The sequence below is a fragment of the Natator depressus genome, chromosome 3 (assembly GCF_965152275.1).
Source record: "Natator depressus isolate rNatDep1 chromosome 3, rNatDep2.hap1, whole genome shotgun sequence".
In the NCBI taxonomy this organism is placed as follows: Eukaryota; Metazoa; Chordata; order Testudines; family Cheloniidae; genus Natator; species Natator depressus.
In genome coordinates this window covers 89,828,997-89,853,577 of record NC_134236.1, presented here as the reverse complement: position 1 = coordinate 89,853,577, position 24,581 = coordinate 89,828,997, and the positions used below count along the sequence as shown (strand labels likewise).

At 39.2% G+C, this 24,581-nt stretch overlaps 1 protein-coding gene across 2 annotated transcripts in view; it reads right to left on the bottom strand.

Annotated features, from left to right (window-relative positions):
• The window catches only part of LOC141984847 (dermatan-sulfate epimerase-like), a 308,715-nt gene that overhangs the window by 141,509 nt on the left and 142,625 nt on the right, over positions 1–24,581 (bottom strand). For both annotated transcript variants that reach the window (XM_074948285.1, XM_074948284.1), the window contains exon 8: positions 19,294–19,391. In XM_074948285.1, the coding sequence (XP_074804386.1) occupies positions 19,294–19,391 (98 nt within the window). The remainder of the gene's footprint in view (positions 1–19,293; positions 19,392–24,581) is intronic.

Here is a 24,581-nt window from a genome sequence, read left to right as displayed (position 1 = left end):
TCCAGCACCGGTGTATGTGGAGAGCACACACACACCTAATATGGAATGGACATGAGCAAGCACTTGAAGAAGGAACTCAGGTTTCCTATGCAAATCTGCCTTGTTAACAAGGATCAGATGCACAAGACACTAGGAAATATAAATACAAGACTAAGTTTTATCTGTTCATAAGAAAATAAGCATTTCCTCTATCAAAGTCAGCAAGTCATTTCCCTAGAATCTTCCCCAACTCCTGTATTACAGGAATGCAAATGTATATTTTATCCCTTTTCTTGAAAGTTCCTTAATTCAAATGTTACTTCAATGCATGAATTTGCTAACGTCTCAGGAATAGCTTGGTTAGTGAAAAATACGTTTCCAAAATGCTTTTAGTTATCGGAAAAAGTGGTGTCCTGAAAAATGAGGAAGGCCTATTGTGCAATTTTTACTGCAAAATGAATCATTTAAGAAATTCCTTCTTCAGCCTGGTGGACACACAGGTTTGGTGTGGTCCCTCCTCTTCCACCCCCCACAGTCATTTTCCTTTTGCGACTCTAACTTTTCCAAACTCCCCCAACTTTGGCAAAGTTGCAGAATGGCAAAATGAGAGACTTTTCTTATTCTTTTAATTGCCAGTCTGTAACTTTTTGAAAGTTGAAAGAGGAGAAGGAGGAGGGTGGGAACTACAAACACCACATATGTGGATATGTCTACACTTGGAGCTAGGGGTGTGATTCCCAGGTTCAGCAGACATACTCGCCCTGGCTCTCATTGACCTCCCATGTTAAAAGTAGTAGCGTAGCCATGGTAACACAGGCAGCAGCAAGCAGGGACAAGGACTCGCCATTCCGAGTACATACTTGTCTGCCCCCTGGGTACGTGCCTGGGGTGGCTAGCCTGTACTGCTGCCCATATTACGGCAGCTAAGCCACTATTTCTAGCGTGCTCCCTTGATGAGAGCTAGTGTGAGCTGGGAATCAGAGCCCTAGCCCCAAGTGTAGATGGGCCTTTGTTTGAAAGATTAACAATGACAGGTATGAAGGAAAAGCTTCAAAAGAAGAATTTGCAAACAACTCTTGTTCCCTTGCAGTTTATTTTTGCAAGGAACATGAATCATCAGTGCACACGGGGGCAAAGGGAAGGTGGTGCATACTCGATACACAGAAATGTGCAGACATGTTCCCTCACCCATAGGCCATCCCATCCCCATCCTCAACCCCAATCGTCTTTCAACTGCTCTGTCAGAAAGAGCATGCAGTGTAACTTATGGGAGTTTATTGAGGAGCCAAAAGCTGAGTGAAAATCTCTCCCCTGTTCACCTTGGGATAGAGCACCTATTACTGTAGTATCTAAACAGTGATTTTTTGGTATCCACCTAAGCATAGTGGGCAGCCAGCACAGCCATTAACTCAAAAAGTGGCAGCAGAGAGTTTATTGAAGAGAAAGGAAACAGCATTTCAAAGTGGTTTAAGTAAAATATCTCTCAGCAGAAGGAGGAAGATCACTCTTTATTTTTAACTTTTGATCTACCTTATTGCTCTGCCTCTCTTGGTCAGTAAATAGCTCTGTGGCAATTCAAAACTCATGAAAATAAACGTATTGCACTTTCCCCCCCACAATCTGTGCACCACAGCGGTGCTGCGGGTCTAAGGCAGGCTTGTCCTTACCTGTCCTGGGATACCGCGCTGTGCCCCAGAAGCAGGCAGCAGGTCCAGCTCCTAAGCGGGGAGGCCACAGTGCTCTGCACGCTGCCCCGCCCTGAGCGCCACGGCCAGGAACCATGGCCAACAGAAGCTGCGGGAGCGGTGCCTGTGGGCGAGAGCCACACGTGGAGTCTCCTGGCCCTCTCACCTAGGAACCGGACCTGCTGGCTGCTTCGTAGCCCAGTGCAGTGCCAGGACAGGCAGGGAGCCTGCCTTAGACCTGCTATCCCACTGACATCTGTGCACTCAAGAATAATTTAACAATAATTCTAAACTGTAATTTGTCAGAACATAAGAACAGCCATACTGGGTCAGACCAAGGGTCCATCAAGCCCCATATCTTGTCTTCCAACACTGCCAGTCCCAGATGCTTCCGAGGGAATGAAAAGAACAGGGCAGTTATCAAGTGATATATCCCCTGTCATGCAGTCCCAGCTTCTGGCAGTGAGACGTTCAGGCAAACCCAGAACATGGGGTTATATCCCTTACCATCTTAGCTAATAGCCATTGATGAACCTATCCTCCATGAACTTATCTAATTCTCTTTTGAACCTGATTATACTTTTGACCTTCAGAACAACCCCGGGCAACAAGCTCCACAGGTTGACTGTGTGTTGTATGAAGAACTACTTCCTTTTGTTTGTTTTAAACCTGCTGCCTGTTAATTTCATTGGGTTACCCCTGGTTTTGTGCTATGTGAAGGGGTAAATAAGACTTCCTTACCCACTTTCTCCCAACCCCTCATGATTTTATCGACCTCTGTCATATCCCTACCCCCAGTCATCTCTTTTCTAAACTGAACAGTCCCATTACTTTTAATCTCTCCTCATATGGAAGCTGTTCCATAGCCCTAATCATTATTTTGCCTCGCTCTCTATTTTTTCCCATTCTAATATATCTTTATAGCCATGGGGTGATCAGAACTGCACACGGAATTGAAGGTGTGGGCGTACCATGGATTTTTATACCGGCATTATGATATTTTCTGCCTTTTTGTCTGTCCCTTTCCCAATGCTTCCTAACATTCTATTTGTTTTTTTGGCTGCCATTGCACATTGAGTGGTTGTTTTCAAAGAACTATCCATGATGACTCCCAGATCTCATTCTTGAGTAGTAACGGCCAATTTAGACCCCACTATTTTGGACGTATACTTGGGGTGTTTTCGTTTTCTTTTGTTTCATGCTAACTTCAGCTCATGCTGTTCCCTGACTCATTTATTAAAAAGGAAGTATCCACCCCCGAACACATAATAATGCACTTAAAGTACTACCGCTGCTGATTCTAGCAAGTTAGGCAAACACAATGCTAGAGTATCATTAAAGAATGCTCAGAGTCTAAAAACAAGGCTACTGAGGGAATGTGGGAAATGCTTCTTTCCTTCTATCTGGAAAATTTGTGGGATCAAAGCAGCTGAGGTATCAAAGTTAGACAACTTTGCTGTTTTAACTGTTCGTAAATGAAGACTTGGAACTGATTTTTAAAGAACTCTTCCTCGTCCACTTTAAAAAAAAAAAAAAAAAAAAGGAAGAGAGAAAATTCTAAAAGAGTAACAACTGGAAAGTTTGGCTAATTCCCTAAATCTTTGGTTAGATATTTATAGGTTGTGAAGTATGCTTGTTCCCAGTTCTTTCAAACAAACTAGGAAACCCGATAATTGTTGATACTTGCACAACTGAAAACTAACATCTGGGACTACTGAGAGAGGTTACTGCCCTCCACCTCATGAAGACATTAATGCTTGTCAGTTAACCACTTATTGGTGAATTTTCTTGCCACAGTGCACACAGGAAATCTCATTAAATAGTACAGAGAGCCTAAAATGCAAGTGGAGATAAAAGAGTTTGGCTTGATTAGCCTAACCAAAAAGAAGGCTAAGAGGAGATATGATTGCTTTCTATAAATACATCAATAGCTAAAACTCCAGGGAGAGCGAAGAGTTATTTATGCTAAAGGACAATGTTGGCACAAGAACAGATGGGTATAAACTGGCCATGAATAGATTTAGGCTAGAAATTTGAAGAAAATTTCTATCTATCAGTGGAGTGAGGTTCTCAAATGGCCTTCCAAGAAGAGTAGTGGGGGAAAACCTCTAACTAGTGCTAAGATGAAGTTTGATATATTTATGAACAGGATTATGAGATGGGATTGACTGTGATAGCAGGAGACTGAAATTGGTGGCCCAGGAGGTCCCTTCCAGTCCTGTGTTCCTATACATTGTACAAAAATACATTTTAAGTGGCTCATTCATCGTCAAGACTATTTATAATAGCGAAAAACAGGAAAAGCCACAATTTTAGTTCAAAATTGGAATCGTAGTGACACATAATATTTAGTAAAATACATTTTCTATTAGGAAACATTAAAAAGCTATCACTAATAGTATAACAGCACATACACGTAGCAAAATATCACACACACAAGAGCCAAATGCACACTCACAATCTTGCCTATATACACAGCATTGGTAAGACCGCATCTAGAATATAGCATCCAGTTCTGGTGTCCCACGCTTCAAGAAAATTGTGGAAATAACGGAGAGAGTTCAAAGGAGAGACACAAAAATGATCCAGAGGCTGTAAAGCCTTATGATGTGAGGCTTTAGGAGCTCTACTTATTGAAGAGAAGGGTGACTTGGTTACTTGCATATAAAAACTTACACCTGGAAAAGATATCTCACAGTTGCGGGCTTTTAAACCCTGCTGACAAAGGCTTAACAAGAAGTTGAAGTTAGACAAATTTAAACAAGATGCAATTTCCTAGCAGTGAGGGTAATTACATATCTGAACATCTTAACAGGGAAGGTGATGGACTTGCCATCACTTGGAGACTTTAAAACAAGATTAGATAGCTTTCTAAAAATATGGATTTAATCCATCTTCTGAAAGTAATTATAAAGCATGTGGGTGGGACTGAGGAATATGGCTGGATGCTTGTGGTGGTCTTGTCCCTTTTGGCCTTGGAACCTGAGAGTCTGAATCCCCTTGTTCGTCCCCTTCCTTCATGGGCCATGGAGACCACAGGATTGCCTACATTACCCTCAGTGTGCTCCTAACACTTACAGCTCTGTATAAAGACAGTAATTATGATCAAATCTCATGCGTCTGGGCTTCAGCTGGTCACCTACGGGGGCCAGGAAGGAATCCCTCCTCCCGTCCCCGATCCATAGCTAGTCAGATTTATTCTGTTTTTTTCCCCTTCACCTTCCTCTGAAATGTCAGCCACAACTGGTGATGGGACACTGGAGGGGTAGACCAGTGCTCTGTGATGGTACAGAAAATCCTCTCTGAGTTGCCTGGCTGGTGAGTCTTGTTTACATGGTCAGAGTCAAATTGATCACCAATATGGAGTCAGGAAGGAATCTTCTCCCAGGTCAGATTGGGAGGGACCTTGGGGGGTTTCACCTACCTCTGCAGCATAGTGTGTGGAACACCTTCTAGGATCATCTGAGCATATCTCACTTAATCATTTCCCTGATTGGCCAGATCTCTGCTATGGGTGTCACCTCAGTCTGTCCTGTTTCTACCTGTAGCATAAAACAGTTTAGTCTGTTGAGGACTAAAATGCATTAGTGCAACTAAAGTCTTTGGGGTATCTGAGTGAAATTTAGTAGCCTGTGACAGACAGGAGGTCAGATAAGATTATTTAATAGTCCCCTTTGGCCTTAAACTTAGTCTATGAAACTATGCATCAAGGAACACAGTTTTGTTCCATAGTAGGCAGACAACATTTAACTTATAAGTTGACTGGCTTTACTATCTGTCTGTCTTATCTATTCATTTTTGTAGGGGGAGATTTTCAAAGGCACAGATGGCAGTTAGGCATCTGTCTCCCTTTTGTTCCCCTGAAAATTTCTCCATAAGCTCTCCGGAGCAGAGAACATGTTTTTCTATGGGTCTGTAGCTAACACAATGGGCCCTCGTTCTGACTGGGGCCTTTGGATATTATTGCAATAAAAATATAAAATAATAAATTACTGTATTATATTATTATTATTAGGGGGAAAAGTCAGTTTTTGTCTTGGGAATCATTGCCATGACAAACATACAACTTCAGTCACACACACCCTCAATCATCCTATGTTTCCTTATGTGACCACAGAGGAATATGAACTCTGATGTCACAGGAATGATGCTAGTGATTCACTGGATAGCAGCTTTCCTTTTGAGTGACTACAAAATAGAGGGGAGAGAAAGAGGTGTGACTGGAGGATGTTTCTCTTCCTCAGGGCCGTGTCTAAAGGCACAATTAATCTTAAATTAATGGAACAAACCCATTGGGATACCACTGTTGCTCCTCATCAGACCTAACTAACACGGTGGGTAAAAAACACAAGAAGCCAGTACAGTCTTGTTTCTAGGTGGGCTCCCACCCAACAGATATTTTTTCTAAGATTCAGCAGTGTAGACATAGACTAAAGGAGACAAAATAGATCAAGGGCGGGGGAAAGGTGTAGTCATTGTGATAAGTGGTCACATTTTGATCATGCAATGCTTAAAAACTTTGTTGTGAAGCTGTGTGTATGGTCTGGTTATGGTTTGCCTGGCATGTGGTAGACTTGGATTTGATTCCCTGCTCTGCCACAGAGTTCCTGTGTGACCTTGGGGAAGTCACTTAGGTATGTGAGGCATGAGGGAGCCTATCTGTTCCATGGGGATGATAACATTTCCCTACTTCACAGGATCAACAAGGAGTCCGATGCCACTGGACTCCTTGTTGTTTTTGTGGATACCGACTAACACGGCTACCTCCTGATACTCTACTTCACAGGGGATCTGTGAGGATAAATACATTAAAGATTCTGAAGTGCTCAAATACCATGGTAATAGGGACCATATAAGTACCTAAGATGGACTCAGAAAGAGGCAGGGAGGGGTAGAATTATGTAGAACTTTGAGTAAAAGGACAAGAAGCTTGAATCTGACATGGTGCGGGAGCCACTGGATGGATTCAAAGGAGAGGGAGAATGTGACATGGTCAGGGCAATGGGCAAGGAAGACAGAGTATTTTTAAGGTCAGTTGGAGAGCAAAATGGGTATCAGGGAGACCAGAGAGGAGGAAGTTCAAGTAATCAGGATGGGAAGTGAGGACAAACTCTATTGCTAAAGTATATGATAAATCTTTAAGATTAATACCTATGGTTTTGAGATTTAGTAAATTAAATGGAAGAGCAATAGGAAATCAATCATCAAAGAACATTGAAAGGCTTTTCTGTGTCGGAACAATCATTGGACATCTCAAAACAATGTTACCAGATGTGAACTGGATAAATTAAAAAAGGTGAAAGCTAATTTCTGGCAAGGGTTGAAGTTAGTTTTTAGTTGGCATGAATGTGCTCCTAACTGTGATTTATTTGAAAGGGTAAGATTCAAGGTAGGGAAATTCTTCCCCATTTCCCAAAATAATTTCCTATCAAACAATGCATTTTTCCAATTCCTTATCTATATATTTTTGGGTGGTTTGCATGATCATTTCCTAAATATATTAGGTCATGCTATTTACCTGGTTTTGCAGAATCAAGAACATTGTGTGACTTTCCCCTCCCCAGAAGAATTTTACAGATTAAAAAAACCCCTAACTAGTAGTGTTTCAGAAATAAATCTACTTGGAACATGGAGTAGTAATTTGTCAGTCCCACGGAAACACCAGGAACCAGTGGACAGAATGGTAATTTTTTTCCATAGAAAATACAAAGGATCATATCTTTAGAGTAAATGTGTCTATAGTATTTACCAGCTTAGGGCTGAACCTTCCAAAGTGTTGAGCTCTGTGGCTCCTATCCAGCAAAGCATTTAAACTCTACGTAAGTTTAAGCACATGTGTAGTCCCATTGGAATCAACGGTCGGGGGATAGAGATGTGGAGGAAGGTTCAGTAAACCACTTTTGTATTTTTCCCAACTCTTGGTTTGCAAGGAGCCAATTCATCCCAGATGCAAGGTACAGCAGTATTAGGACTGACTTAATAATGCAGTCTCCTGTAATGTTTTTGCCAGTGGGGTGCGGGGGTCACCGAAGAATCAACTACGCCAGTTCTACACCAACTGGGGATTCTCTTATGCTCAGGAAATTCTCACCTGCCATTTTGACCAACTTCATGGCATTTGTGTGCTTCTGGCCATATCACAGCTCATTGACCCTTTTTCTTAAGCACTTTACAAACATTCGCTAATTCTCAATTTTAGAGATGGGGAAACAGAGAGAGATTCAGTGACTTGACCAAGGGCATTAAGGCAGGTAGTGTCATAGCCAGAAGTAGACCCCAGGCTTTCCTCATAATTCCTAATTGTGTACTCAGATCACTACAATACAGCTCTCTTCCTCATAGGTTACTTTCACTCCAAGAAAAATGACAAGAGACTGTAATTATAGCTTGCTTTAAGTAACAGACTTGTTGCCTACAGTGTTAAAAGCAGGATGTGCTTTTGGTGAAAAATAATTTATTTTAATGAATAAAAGCCTGACATTTTTGGAAGAACACACAAGAGAACTTTGAAGCTTTTTAATGAAAACCAACACTTGCAGATTCATGGAAACTCTGTCAAAAGGAAGCTTTTTGCAATTGTTGCCAATCTTGAATCTTCCAGGAATGTATCATATATAACCCTTTACTCTTGCCTTATTATAAATGGCTATGGCCCCAGTTTTGAAATGAATTAAATATAATTAAATAGTGATTTGACTGTTTATCAGTATCTTTGACAAATAACCCAGTCATTGTTGGTCATTGGCGTAGTAATACTTACACAATAAAGTAAAATCATAACCCCAAACTTTCCCCATTAATTGTTATCTGAAATTTTGTCCATGTCAAAGCAGTATTTTCCTCTCACAAAGCATGGTATTTTTCTCCCTTATTATGTAAATAATTTGTTTTTCTTCCAAGGAATCTTTTCATGTGGAATTTGGCAGTTGTTCAAGGATTATTATATGAGGTGTTAAAAAAAAAAAAGAGCCATCAAGGCCAATCTGTACAGATTTTCTCTGTATTATGAGTCTTGGTATGGTGACTAAATCTGTAAACTTATCCTTGCTATACATGCTATACAATAGTGATGCGATAGTGCACTTTTTTTTTTTTCCAGGAAGCATCCAGTCCTCCATCTTCTAAATATGACCTACATTATTTTTTCTGAGATGTGTCTAAAATGAGCCTGAGAGCTTAAATTTATTACTCTGTAAGACACTGAAAGTCACAGACTGAAGGGAGACACTGGATTTATGGCTTATTACAACAATCTGTAACCCACTAACCTCCTCTTTTTATCCTATGACTGCAGAAGCGCTAACAAGCCACACTACCTTGAATGGACCCTTACAATATGTCATTTTAGACCCCTTACAATATGTGCTAACTACTTATGCTAAACCATCTGTTCCTCCTTGCATTTTGCTGTGATGCTGGAAGGACCCTTCCCAGAGCTGAAGAAGAGCTCTGTGTAGCTTGAAAGCTTGTCTCTCTCACCAAGAGAAGTTGGTCCAACAAAAGATATTACCTTGTCTCTCTAATATCGTAGGACGACACGGCTACAACTACACTGCATATCACACTGAAGACTCATTTACTCTGAGCCACTCTAACCCCCAGATCCTCTTCAGCAGTACTACTGTCTAGCCATTCCCAATTTTGTAGTTGTGCATTTGATCTTTTTCTTCCTACATGCAGTACTTTCCACTTGTCTTTATTGAATTTCATGTTGTTGACTGAAGACCAAATCTCCAATTTGTCAAGGTCGTTTTGAATTTTAATCATGCCCTTCAAAGTTATTGCAACCCCTCTCAGCTTCGGGTCATCTGCAAATTGACAGCGAACCTTTGATAACTACTCTTTGAGTATGGTCTTTCAACTAATATTGCACTCACCTTATAGTAATTCCATTTGGCTATATTTCCCTAGTTTCCTTATGAGAATGTCATGTGGGACTGTCAAGAGTGTGACTAAATTTAAAATACATCATGTCTAGTGCTTCTCTGCTTCCATTAGGCTAGTAAGCCTGCCAAAGAAGGCTATTACCTTCAAATAAATTCAGGTTAAATAATTCTAGTACAGAACAGGTAATCTTTTGTAGATACATTTTTGAAATGGTAGAGAAGTGTAAAGAAAATAATGATCCATAACTTCATTATAGAAAGAAGATCTTAGGGATGTAATTGCTATTATATTTTCTTTATTTACCCCAGCATCAAATATATTCTTTTTTAGCCATTTCATATATAAATCTGGAGGGAGGAAAGGAGAGAAAACATATTTCACTTCAATAGAGCGGTGCTTTCATGTCAAAGGATAGTCTTGTGGTTAAGGCTCTGGACTGGGACACAGGAGAACTGAGTTACATTTCTAGATCTGCCACAGGATTTCCTATGTGACTTTGGGTATGTCACTTAATTTATGTGCCTCAGTTTCCAACCTGTAAGAGGGGTAATAATTAGAGCTGCCCAGAAAACAATAATTCCATTTTGCAAAAAAAATGTTGAGGTATCAGTGGTTTCAGTGCAGAAAACAGAGAGACCCTCTCCCAAAATAGCGAATAGCTCTAACTGCTGGGCTATAGCATAACCCCTCCTCCCCTCACCTCTTTCTCTCAATCTCTCCCACTGGAGCTGTTCCACTCTGTATAAATAATTAAGTATTTATTGGGCCAGAGAGACTGACTCTATATCCTGGTGGTTAAGGCACTCATCTGGGATGTGAGTTAGACTAGCCTGAGTTGGAGCAGGGACATAAAAACCTGGGTATTGACTTAAACCAGTCTACTGACTATTGTGAGGGTCTGTTAGTCTCTCTTCTTTCTTCCCCCTGTGCCTCCCAGAAATTCCATCCTGGACCAGAGAAACTTTCCCAGTTTCAGTGAATCGGCATTCTCCACCTTTTTTCTGTCTTGTCTATTTGAATTTGTGAATTCTTTGGGGACAGAGACTGCCTCTTGTCATATATTTGTACAGCACCTAGCACAATGGGGTTCTCACTTTGACAGGGGCCTCTAGGAGCTAGTGTAATACAAATAATGCATAATAATAAACAGGATTTTGCTATAGTGATGATTTGATCCTGCAGATTCTTTCAGTATAGAAATACATTTTTCAGGGGGAACTAATGTTATTTTCAGAGCACTTGGCAATTTATGCTAAAAATGTTTTCCAGCCTTAACAAAAGGAATATTGTGTATATCCAGCCTTTGAAAGCAGCAGTTTTAGTTTTCTTTGAAATCAGCCTTGAGTAATTTTCTTATCAGTTTAGTGCCAAACACGGTATTTAATATCAAAGGTAATCAGCTGGAGCAAACCCTGCTGTCTTTATGCAGAAATACTGTACTATTTTTTCACTGTTTGGATTTTTGGATGAAGAACCTTTTATCTTCGCGGACATTTTGAACACTATACAAAAATATAAAACACTCGGCTTGGCACATTTACTTGAATTTTCCCTTCTACGGAAGAATCAGCATAGGAGAATGCCATCTATGGGTCAGTTTATAATATCAATTTTGATACTGACAACTAAACCCTAAAACATGACATCTGTTTTTTAAAGACCATGCACATTCTCTAATAAAAAACACTGGAAATTTTTTGATTAAAAAAAAATTGGTGACTTTAAAAAAATTGAATTTAGTATGTATAAGATGGCAGAGTAACAGCACTGGAAACTAAACTGATCCAGAGAATAGATAGATTTGAGGCAGTGAAACTCCAACCTTCCAATACTGTTGAAACAATGTTCCTCTATCCCATTCTAGAAGAAATATACGAGGGGTGTTCTCAATGTGCATTAGTATTTCTTTGAGATGGCCAAAAGAGTGCCAGCTAGTACATATTGTGATAGAAAGCTTCCCTACCACATAATATAACTATTAGGTCTTGTCTACATACAAGACTTGCACCAATTTAACTAAAACTAGTTTTAAAATGGAGTTACTTAAACTGATGCAAAAGCTCTGTATGGAAACTCTTATTTTACAACTGGCTTAAATTGATTTAGCTGGATTTATTAATCTACAGTTATTCTTTATATTCATAGTGTATCTCGTTTCTTTCACCCTCTCCTCTCCTCCACTTCCACAAACATCTACAGCAGAACCTCAGAGTTATGAACACCAGAGTTACAAACTGACCAGTCAACCACACATCTCATTTGGAACTGGAAGTTCTCAATCAGGCAGCAGCTGAGCCAACAAACAAACCAAAGCAAATACAGTACAGTACTGTGTTAAACGTAAACTACTAAAAAATACAGGGAAAGCTTAAAAAAAGATTTTACAAGATAAGGAAACTGTTTCTGTGCTTGTTTCAATTAAAGTAAGATGGTTAAAAGCAGCATTTTTCTTCTGCATAGTAAAATTTCAAAGCTGAATTAAGTCAATGTTCAGTTGTAAACTTTTGAAAGACCAACCATAACATTTTGTTCAAAGTTACAAACATTTCAGAGTTATGTGTGTATGACACACAAGTTTTGGATCATTTGTTCAGACAACTAAAGCTTCAGGGCGCACAGGAAAAACTTTCTCCTAACACCTTCTCTTAAAAGCTAGGTTGTTTTTCTGTATAGTATTTTAGCAAACAATTCTGTACAAGAATGCAAGGACTTGCCGATCCAGCTCTATTTCACCCAGTTGAAAATGTTTTAAATGCCTACACTGTATATGTATAAACAGACTTCAAAGTAGAATAATATTGTAACTAAGGCAATTTTTACTTGACAAGCAATAAACCATAAGGATTTAACTTTCATTGACAATGCACCCTCCCCTCTCACCTACCCCATGGTTATTTGCAAGGATGCACTGACCATCATCACTGACCAAACATACAGTGGAAAGACTTTTATCAATTCTCAGTTCTCATTTCCCAAACATCTATTGATTTCCACATTTTTACTATCCTGGAACATCAAACAAGCTTAAACAAATATTTTTTAGGCAAATGTCCTCAATCATCAGGCAATACATACCTTGTCTTTTGCTGTTTGTCTGCAATACAGACTGTATTATGTTGTGGCGTGCTTTAAAGGCTTTATGGGCACTTGTTTAGGATGACCTATATAAAATACCAATGTATTCTCTCTAAATATGTATTGCTTGTTACATGATCACACAGTGTGTTAATAGGTGGGCCCACACAAACCGCCCTACTCCCCAGAGAAGTGACAGTGAAAACAATTCTATTAAACAAACAAAAGAAGGGACTTTACATGCGCCTCATGTCCTGCTGCCGGTGTTGCTATTCGTTTCTGCCTTTCTGAGAGGCAGAAAAAACAGACATTTTTTACTTCCCCTCAAAATTACTTCCTACTTCCTTCTGATAAGGCCAGATGCACATTCTTTGGGGCTGCCCCAAGGTGTGCTGAGAAACACTCATTCCTCCAGCCAGCACAGTTACTCTGGTGCAGCATTAAGTTCTGTTTAAGGTTTCTCTGAATAATATAATACTTCCCCAAAACCCCACCTACCTCAAAAGAACATAAAGGTTGAAAATCAAGTGTTCAAAAGATAGGAAATGCCAGAATTAAGGTTACCTGTGCAACCCATCTTCCCTCTGCATCTGCATCCCTTCCCCCACCCCATTCCCTGGCTCCTTCCCCCTTGGTGTGCCATCCTCTTCTGCACACCCTTACACACACACTGGCCCCTGCAGCTCCTTTACCTCCCTGATTTTATTCTCCCCTTGTTCCACCCTACACACACTTCCTCAGCTCTCTGCATTCTTCTCAGTTTTTTCCTCTTCCTCCCTGCTTGGATGCCAGCAGGGGGAACACTGAGAGCATAGGAGAGACAGTAAGTCTGCTCTCACTTCCACTGCCCAGTGACCAAGCAGCCAGGAGCAGCAACTGTAGAGAATATCCTGCTCAATCCCTGCAATTCTGGAGCATGCTCAGTACAGCTGGGTGGAAAATGGTTTTCCCAACACATGGATATTTTAGAGATTCAAAGTATTCCTCTGTTCCAGGATGAATCCAAGACTTTTCACAGAGAGACCCGAACTCACCTGGGTTTGAATCCCTGCTCTGAATCAGGAAGAGCAGGGATCCAAAGCTGGGTCTTCCCCTAACTCATGGGCTAGTCTGGGGCCTCATACACCACACACACTTATGTTTAGACAAATCTGACCCTTTCCCATGAAAATGTTTGCTTTCAACAAATTGACATTTTTCTGATGAAAAACCATTTTGTCAAGATTACCCAACCAGCGCTCAGAGTAGCAGCCGTGTTAGTCTGTATCAGCAAAAAGAAAAGGAGGACTTGTGGTACCTTAGAGACTAACAAATTTATTTGAGCATAAGCTTTTGTGAGCTACAGCTCACTTCATCGGATGCATGTTAGTCTCTAAGGTGCCACAAGTATCCCTTTTCTTCTTCCAACCAGCTCTTATGCTCAATACAGACAGAATGTTTGGATAATTTAGCTGCCAAACTCTAAGAACAGTTTCTATTAAGTGTGTGCAAACGGATTTTTTTTTAAGAGTAACTTGGCTGAATTTGGGCAAATTTTTACAGGGATAGTAAAAGGCACATCCCTAACACCTCAGTAGCTCTTTCAAGCTCCTGTGCCAAAGCATGGAGATGCTAGAGCTTGTCAATGCGTTGATTGCAAGATTTATCAAACTATATATATTTTTTAACATGGGCAAAACAACACACTTTTCCCTAATCTCATTCTTTGAAATGGCTGAACCATTTTAGCTAAAACTTTCCAGAAAAAAAAAAAATCAACGTGAGGCAGACACACAAGAAGGAAAATTTCAGCCTCAATGGTTAAAGTTTGGCAAAGTTATAAGCAACTGAAAAGAGGATCTTACAATGGAAAGTGTCAGGCAACCTTAACTATGTAAGTCTCTACACCACTGCCTATAATGGAGAAGGAATATATAGTGTTGTGGTTGAAGGTTTTATCAGCACTCGCTAGAGATGGTCTCATTCTCATAGGTGGTGAAGCTAGGAGCGAGTTATGCAGTTTATCTCAAATTATAAAACTTTTACACCATGCTGCACCATCAGGTATTCTGCATGTTCTATATATAACTATTGGCTTAACAGTCTTTTAAAACAATTAGGTTTTTTTAATTCTTCTGTTAGTAAAAATAGGAATCTCAATTACCATATGTAACGAAGTCATAAATGAGCCATAAAAACATAATAAAAACCTAAAAGAGCTTACCTTATCTAAAATATTTCTTATTTAAATTTTTTTTCCAGGCCTTTCCAGATCTAGGAGTGTGCGATTGGACCCACTGGAAAACTGAGTCAACGCTTTCCATTGATAGAAAGCTTCCATGTCTAGTCCTGAAAGGCTACATGAACATAAAAACCTAAGAATTGTCATACTGGATCAGAACCAGGGTCCATCTAGTCCAGCATCCTGTCTCTGACAGTGTCCAGCACCAGATGGTCACCTTGCAGAGGAACGCAAGGTATATGAGGGGTAATCTGCTTCCCATGAAAGTCTCATCCTAATTTCTAATAGTTAGAGACTGATTTAAACAATGAAACATGGTTTTATATCCCTTCTCCATTTTTTGCTATTGGCCTTTGAATTTGTGACATTTTTATGTACAGAAAAACTGTTACTTTCCCAAGAAAGTGTCTTTTCAGTCCTGGCCTTTAGGACCTTTAAATTTTTTGAAAGATGGTGGTAATGGTGGGATCGACGAGAGCAATTCCACATTTGGGGGAGAAAAAAAGTTTCTTTGATGATGATCTGTTAGAAAATGGCAGCTGTTTGAAGATGCTCAGAGGTTTGGAGAGCTAGAAAAAGTCATGGTTGACATGGATTGGTTGGAGGAGAGCAGGATAGTCAAAGATGCATGATTAATAATCTATCACAGGATGATTCCATAATATGTCACATAAATATCATCTCATTTTTGTATAGTAAGATTTTAAAAATGAAACATTTTTCCAAAGCCAGTATGTACCACACCCTTTACCCACCCACACCGTACTACTTTTAGTCACACAATTGCCTGAAAAACAGAAAAATTGAGAGCTAAAACTGCAAGAATTCTGCAAACTGAGTGTAAATACATAATAGCAGTATTTAGGTCCACGAACAAGATGCCCGCTAGCACAAACTTTTCGAAGTTACTCAGGGAGGTCAGCGTTATCTGTGACTTTTTTAATTTAAGAGAAAAATAAAGATTCTGTCGGGCTCATGCACACTTGGTTCAAGAATAAGTGCTAGACACATATTAATTGGCAACATTCTAATATTATAAATTTGTGGTTCAATGTTATTGCAGTAATATGACATCATAAATTACCAGGTAAGACCGAACTATATTTGCTCCATGGTTTTTCTTCAATTCATAGAACTACAAAATCTTTAAAAAAATTAATTTAAGCTGACTTTAGTTGTTCAAAAAGATGGAAAACTCTTATATCCCATTTTGAGAAGACAGGCGCGCTGACATGGCAGACATTGCTTTACATGAACATATTGGGACAAATCCTTAGATGCTGTAAATCAAGGTACTTATAATGATTTAAAGGAAACTATGTCAATTTATACCAATTGAGGATCTGATCTCATTTATAAGATTAATGTCAAAATGTATGAATTTCATGTACTAATCAAGCAATTTCTTTCCTATATAAAGAAAAACAGATGTGAGAGTCAGACTTACGTGAGATCCTTGAAGAGGTATTCTGGAGTTGAAGCTGCATGGCAATATAAGCCTGTTTATTTAAACTATTTGATTTTTGCTTGTTGTTTGTCCATATTTTGTTAGGTATAGTTTAGTATAGATGCTTTAAAATCAATACAGAAGAGAATTTTTTAAAGATTTTAATTTTCATAAGAAAATTCCATTAATATCTTTTTTTTTAATTATTACCAGATTTATAGCACAGTTCTTTGAAGAAGTACTATATAAACAAAAATGTATTGTTATAACAACAATTAGTACCTTGGTTCTAACAAAAAAACCAAAAACGTAAAACTTGCAATGATGCATACAAAATTCTGGTTGCTTTGATTGATGCATGTTTTGAAACTCACACAAATGAGGTAATGATACGTGTTTAGCACAATCAAAATTACCTTTCATGGTTCCAAATGGATTAGTTCCAAAATTACTTTCTACTGAAAAATCATTCCTGCAGCTCATAGAGTATTGTATTACTGCCGACAATTACTTCTTTGTCATGTTCTCTTCCTTCAAATATTTATAGACCACAGTGGTTCCTCCAGAATGACAGACTGACAGATTTAAAACTTTTCTTTAAAGATTTCCCTCCAGAGTTTGAAGCAAAAACTACTACTACCAGCACCACATGTAAATGAGATAGGGGCTCACTCCAGAACCCGATTCACCACCCCTGAATTTTTGAGGGGGGTGGGAGGGAGAGTTTGAAATCAAGAAAAGGACCCCCATTTTGTAACTTGAGCCCACCTTGAGTGGAAACCCACTGAAACAGGACAAACCTATTGACTCAACAATATTAGGAAACTGGGCCAAATACAGACTTTCTGATGGGTGGGGAAATGTAGCTGAAATCTAGCCCCATTGAACCAGCAGCTTTGGGCATAGGGTAGACAGGCAGTTATCTAGGCTACCAAATTTAGGAGGGGCACTGAGAAGTCCACGTTTTATTGCAGGAACAAGCTATTGGCCAGAAGCCACCTAGGCTCAAGCAGCCCCTGCAAGGAGCACAGGCAGAGGGAAAGGGGTTGTAAGGCCCAACAGACTTCCACTGCAGCTTTTCAGAAAGGGTTCTTTTTCCCCACAGAAAATTTTGACTTTTTAATCAGAAAACCAAAAAACATTATATTTTTGGCCAGAACCTAAATGTTTCCAGGTTTGTTTGGGGGCTTTTTTTAACAAAAAGTCAAAATCTTCCATAAAAAGAAATGTCTACATAAGATGCCCACATCATTTTTTTCTACTCATTATTTAGGTGATGAACACTACAGAGTATCTTGAATTGTTCACAATTTACTACATCAGAATATGTTTTATTAAAATTTCCAAAGTTGTTTTTAGAAATATTTGTCTCTGTTATAGTATCGTCAATACTCTGGTTGATCTTTCAGAAGATAAGATCATTTTGCTCTTATTTGAGATCAAATCAAATAAATAAATAAATAAAAAAACACTAGTAAAGCAAAGCAAACAAAAGTTGGAGAAAGTACCTAGGAACTTCTGTAGTTTCGGCACATTACTCATTTGTTGATTGTCTATTTTCTTTTGGCTCCCCTGCCTTTTTTAGATTGAAAGTACTTCCGAACATGAGCCATCTCTTATTCTGTGTTCATATAATGCCTACTGCCATGAGGCCCAGATCCTGACAGGAGCCTGTTGGCACTACAATAACATAAACAAATACCACCACCACCAGAGACTCAGGGAATGAACCCCCCATTTGAAGGCATGAGAAGTCTGATGATTTTAAAAGCATCTGAAGTGAGTTATACTTTATTTTCAATTTCCATCAAGATAAATTAGCAAAAACACTTTTAAACTTGACAGTTTACCACTTATAATGTCTTTGCTTATTCATTCATATTGTATTTGATTTCCTTTCTGTGCTATTCTACATCAAACTGTCAAATTGACAGCTTCCTATTTGACCTCATTCTTTTAAAAAAATATATATATTTAAGATACTTTTTATTACTCTTCTAAATAAATAAATACAGCATTAGAAAATATTTCCCATGTATTGCCACTCTGCCATTGCAGTTTTTAGTTTAAGTGTTCAAAAGGTAAAATTACTTTGGGTCTGGAATGACAGTCTTTTCCAAAATGAGATGCTAAAATACAGTTACTAAAAATACAGTTCTATATGCCTTTCCCCGCCCTTTGCCGCCCCCGCCATTCGCACTGCATTAGAAGTTGGGCCAATCTGCTATTTTGCATGTAAGGTTAATTTTCAGATTGTTACTTAATCATGACGATGCTTATGAAAAGCTGTCAAAACCGTTTGACTTGTTGTACATCTCTATTCACATTTGTTGATTAACAAGCACTTCCTTTATTGTATACCCCATTCCTTAATGCCTTGATTTAATAACCTAATTCACTACATTGCTACAAAATTTGGGATTGTTTTTATTTTTTTTAAGTGAATGGTATGCCCATTGTGAGTCAATATGGAGCCAAATTATGTATATTAGACACTTTCAAACTTTCCCCGTGAATCATTTCCTCCAAACTTGTAAGTGTATTTGTTTCGGTTTTCTGAATTTCCTCTAATTTGTTTAAATGTTTTTGTAATTGATTTTCCCAGAACTGTATGAAGTATTCTATGTATGATCTTGTCTATGCAACACAGAGAAATCAGTCACCATTGTGCTCAATCATGCAATACCTCAATATATGTAGCCGGGAATTATATTGACTTTTTTTCCTCTATTTTAAAGCAAAAGCTTACTTCATTTTTCATTATATTTGCAGGTTGTTTCCAGCATTACAACTTCTACTTCCTCCTTCTCTCCCTCAGTATCCTTTCCAAATAGCCTGCCTTCGGAACTGAACCAATCTAGAATCTCTTATCTCTTCCACTTGTTATCTGAATGCTTGATTATGTCACAGAGTTTTAACCTACAGGGCTACTAGACTGGATCCCCCATTTCCTAGATCTAAGTGTGTAAGAAACAGATGTATACATTACTGAGTCTTACCAAGAGTTCGGAAAGGTCTTTGGTTTGGCGGATGAGAGAAGAAACCAGGTTTCAATGCATTTGTGATCACAATGTCAAAAAGCTCTGCAAAATCATTCCTGAAATAACAAAACAAGTCAAATAACCTTGAAACACTTAAAAAAACAAACAAAAAAGGAAATAAAGCCATGTAGATAAGACTGACTGTCAAAACAATTTTCTATAAAGAATTTTTTCGTGCCACTTTACTTAGAGATTTTTATGCTATTTCCCCACACCCATTTTCTTCCATTTTAAAGTTCATATATCACTGGTGAAAGCATGTTAGAAAGACAGCCTATCAGACTGAAGCCTTCTATTAATTCTATTAATTATTATTAATTTGTATTACCACAGCATCTAGGAGTTCTGGTTCACCACTAGGCTCCACTGCGCGAGGCACACACTGGGGTTTTCAAAGCACCCAGGTGCCTATTGCATTGATATCACTAGCTGCTTTTGAAAATCCCAATAAGTGCCTATCTGCATCTTTAGGCATCATAATACCTTTGAAAATCTGGCCATTAGTAGGCACATTTTCCCCTCTCTGATGTGTTTTCCCCCACCAGTTAGGACAGGTATAATATTAAATTAAATATTTGCTATTTCTAGCTATGTACTTGTACTTATACCACCTCCATGCAAAACTCACTATTTGTTATTAGCGCTATTGGTCCCATACTTCTCACGTTTATTAAGGATGGATATTTATTTCAAGGTGAAAGTGATGAAAGGAGAATGTAGTCTAATGGTCTTAGTCCAAGACTGGGAGCCATATATTTCTAAGTAATACTCCCAACTCCAAGCATGGCTCCCTCCACAACCCTGAGCAAGTCATTTCACCTCACTCTCTAAATTATCTCCAGCTGTAAAATGGAGTTAAAAATTCTTCTCTACAAGTCTCTGAGGAGGTTATAAAAATATAAATTAGTCTGAAGTAGTACATAAGTGGAAAAATTTTGCCAAACCTAGTTATATCTTAATGCTGGAATATAGTAGCAAATTAAAAAATTGCATATACATGCTATATATGTTTATTAGAAGTGCTTCTTTGAGGTGGTTATGTATTATACTGCACGAACTGGGACCATCTAGTAAAATTCTTGGATAGCCTTATTCTGGAAGGAGGAAGAAGCAAGTACAGCAAGGGTATAATGAGCTGAAATGCTAACAAATATAAAAGCAGAATCAGACAGATTGTATACCAGATGTACAGATCTGAATAAAAATATGCATTACTGACCCTTGACATGTATTATAAGAGGCTTTCCAAAAGTAAATTTGCATTCCAGTAGTTATGAGACATATGCTTTAGATTATTAACTATCAGTGGAGTTTATCAGATAGGTGATTGGATTTGATAAATGACTATAGAGATTTGCAATAGAAATATGTAAAGGTTTCTTTTGAAGTTAAAATCTGACAGTCCTTTCTGCTCTCTGACTTATTGACAAACATGACAGTGTAGTGTCCCAGATACATGTGATCAAGTGTAGAAGGCGAAGGAAGGCATCTGGAACAGATTTAGGAAGAACCACTGTTTTGAATATAACTCAAAGGTTTTTTAAAAAAAGAAGACAGAACTGAAACTGAAGTTCTGACTAGGCCAGTGTGCTGTAGAAATGACCAAGAGAAAAGTAACAGTGATGATTTCTTCCCATTTTTCTTTTTTTTACACATTTAAACAGAACCTATTAATTAAGTTCAATCAGAAGACTTGAACTACAGTGAACACTACAGATAAAATAATAATGTATTGGCAATAATAAAACCAGTTTTAAACTTTAGTTTCCTATAAAACTGATCTATCCTAATTCAAATATCGAGGTTAAACATCTCAGTTTAATTAGAAGTGTCATTTATGCTTTTGTTTACTTCTCCATTTCCAACCTTAAAAAATAATCAGCCAATAACTTGATTATTGCATGTCCAAGATGTAAAACCTCCTGCAGGAAATACTGTCACTGTTGAAAATCTTTCATCTGTAGCTTGTGACTGTCTCTTTAAAGCATTTTAATCTCTCTTTTTGTGAGTTCAATTCAACATCACATAACACAGTGGACACAGTTAAATTTTTTCTTCTATTTTCAAAGATTTTAGTGGCTTGAGATACGTTTCCTGTACTTAAAATGGGGAATGCTGGTAGAACTACCTATCTCTTAAAATGAAAGAAACTTTGAGGGAAGTCACTATACTTGATTTGCACATGCAGTGAGGTATAGTACTTACTGGTAGATATCTGAATGACACCTGTACTCACAACTTGACAGGTGCCACTAAAGAATAAGACGAGGGCTTGTTTACACTACCTGCTGGATCGGTGGGCAGTAATCGATCCAGCGGGGGTTGATTTATCACATCTAGTATAGACATGATAAATCAACCAGTGAGCACTCTTCCGTTGACTCCGGTACTCCACCAGAATGAGGAGCGCAAGCGGAGTTGACAGGAGAGCATCAGCTGTCGACTTACTGCAGTGAAGACACTGTGGTAAGTAGATCTAAGTACGACGACTTCAGCTATGCTATTCATGTAGCTGAAGTTGCATATCTTAGATCGACCCCGCGCGGTAGTGTAGACAAGCCCTAAGGTGAGGTTGCTCTCAAGATCACGCTAACTGTGTATTAAGGCTCTCATATGATACATACTACACACAGTTCTGGATACTTGAAAACTAGAAAAGTATTGATAAACCGAAGGGGAAGTCAGAGAAAATCGAGAGAAATAAGCGTTGGGGAGGATCAATTTACGAGAACAGAAGCCAAGAACAAATATGCTTCATATCATAACTAAGGGGGTGACATGGTAACCATTTATAAATACTTTGTTTCTACAGTGCAAGCAACAATGAGGGAACTGAAAAGCCAAAGAGTATAACCAGGAGTTATGCAGTGAACTAGTGCGAGGGAACATTTCAGATGAACACGAGGAAAAAATTCTTAACAGTAGCATCGAGTAGATTGTGGAACAGGCAGACTCTCAAGGGAAGTGGTGGAAGCCACTTAAAATAGGATTGTGCTGAACACTGAAGGCCACAATCCTACATAGGCAAGGAAATGGACAAGGTGACCTAGTAAGGTTCTTCTATTTCTAATCTCCACCTTTTCAAGAGAGCTGCGCTTAACAAGGGAAATCATCCCTATTGACAAAGTAAGATATGTCTATACTGCACCCGTCTTTCAGTGGGGTGTGTACAGTACATACATGCATAGCCTCTGCTAGCTTGGGTATAAATAGCATTTTAGCTGGTGAGGCATGGTTAGACATGCCTGAAGGGTGAGGGTATGCACCCAAGTGCATACATTTCACAGCTCTCTACTCGGCCAAGCCACGGCTCTCCATCTCCCCTGATACTTTTAGCAGCACAGCATCCTGCTGCTGCAGCCTTTCCCATCCCCAGGAAAAGACTCCAGCAGCAGAGAAAAGCTCCGGCAGCTCCCAACTGTCGTAGCCTTACCCTGCTGCAGGGAAAGATTCCAGCAATGGGGAGCTACCGAAGCTTTTCCTTGCTGTCTCCCCCCGGCCAGAGCCTTTCACTGACACATACAGCTATCAGAGTGGTAGCAATGTTAGTCTGTATCAGCAAAAACAATGAGGAGTCCTTGTGGCACCTTAGAGACTAACAAATTTATTTGAGCATAAGCTTTCGTGAGCTACAGCTCACTTCATCGGATGCATCAAGTTCAAGAAAGCTCATGCTCAAATAAATTTGTTAGTCTCTCAGTTGCCACAAGTACTCCTTTTCTTTTTGCGGATACAGACGAACACGGCTGCTACTCTGAGACCTAGTTTTGGAATGTTATGATTCCTGATGTCGGATTTGTGTCCATTTATTCTTTTGCACAGAGACTGTCCGGTTTGGCCAATGTACATGGCAGAGGGGCATTGCTGGCACATGATGGCATATATCACATTGGTGGACGTGCAGGTGAACGAGCCTCTGATAGTGTGGCTGATGTTATTAGGCCCTGTGATGGTGTCCCCTGAATAGATATGTGGACAGAGTTGGCACCGGGGTTTGTTGCAGGATTTGGTTCTTGGGTTGGTGTTTTTGTTGTGTGTGTGTAGTTGCTGGTGAGTATTTGCTTCAGGTTGTGGGGCTGTCTGTAAGCGAGGACTGGCCTGTCTCCCAAGATTTGTGAGAGTGAGGGATCGTCCTTCAGGATAGGTTGTAGATCCTTGATGATGCTCTGGAGAGGTTTTAGTTGGGGGCTGTAGGTGACGGCTAGTGGCCTATCATTACAAAACCTAAACCTATGCCACAAGAATATATAGCTATATATGACAGTGTGGATGTAGCAGGCTTTTCACTCTGCCATGTAGCCGTAGTCTTTAAGATCTCTTGCACACCAGAGCATTACATACTCAACTAAAGGGAGGCACAGGTATCAATGCATGGATGGGAGTGCTTGCAATGATATAAATGACTACAGAAGGTCCATGGCAGTAGAGAATCAGTCCCTGGGTGTACTACTCATTTCAGTATAACTTTTTTTTGGTTTTGAGGGGTGGTAGGAGGAAACAGATTCCACCTTAGTGGCAGCAGGTGCAAGTCTCATCAAAGATAGTAGAGTTGTAGCTGCTGCTGCCAGGATTCTGTTTGGATCTGGGAGCATTGGGAATGGTATGGCATGAGTTGTGCTATTGTTGGGATGCAGCTGTGTCTTACACTTTTATATCAGTTGTGCTTTTCCTGCTGTATCATCCCTTTTCTACCCAATTTCTATACGTAATACCATCACTAGGCGTTCACCCACTGACAGCCAGAATAGTTACAATATGCTGCCACCTAAAACTGTTTTATGAATGAAGTTACACTCAGTGTGTAACCTACACCGTTATTAACGTCATGGATTTGTCCCAAAGATTTCAGTGGGAGTTAAGCCCACAAACTTTGGGTTGCATTTGGCTTAGCCAGCCAAATTCTCAATATTATGAGCTTGAAAAATCTGTGGATACAAATAGGTGCCATCATTGGCAGTTGTAGATCTCAAATGAATTGCAGTGAACCATCTGTCTGTGAAATTATCTATTCTGCCCAAGTACTGTAAATATATGTTTTCTGTGCACAATTATCTTTTTGGCAACCACGCATTAAGAGCAATGATAAGTTATTTATAGGCTCTTCTCTGAGGGTTATTGTATAGTATCTGAGCAGCTCACATACATTCATCAGCACAACAACCCTGTAGGGTAAGACACAGTGTTACAACTTTACACCTGGGGAACGGAGGCACAAAGATTGAAGGAATTATTACGGTAACTCAGGA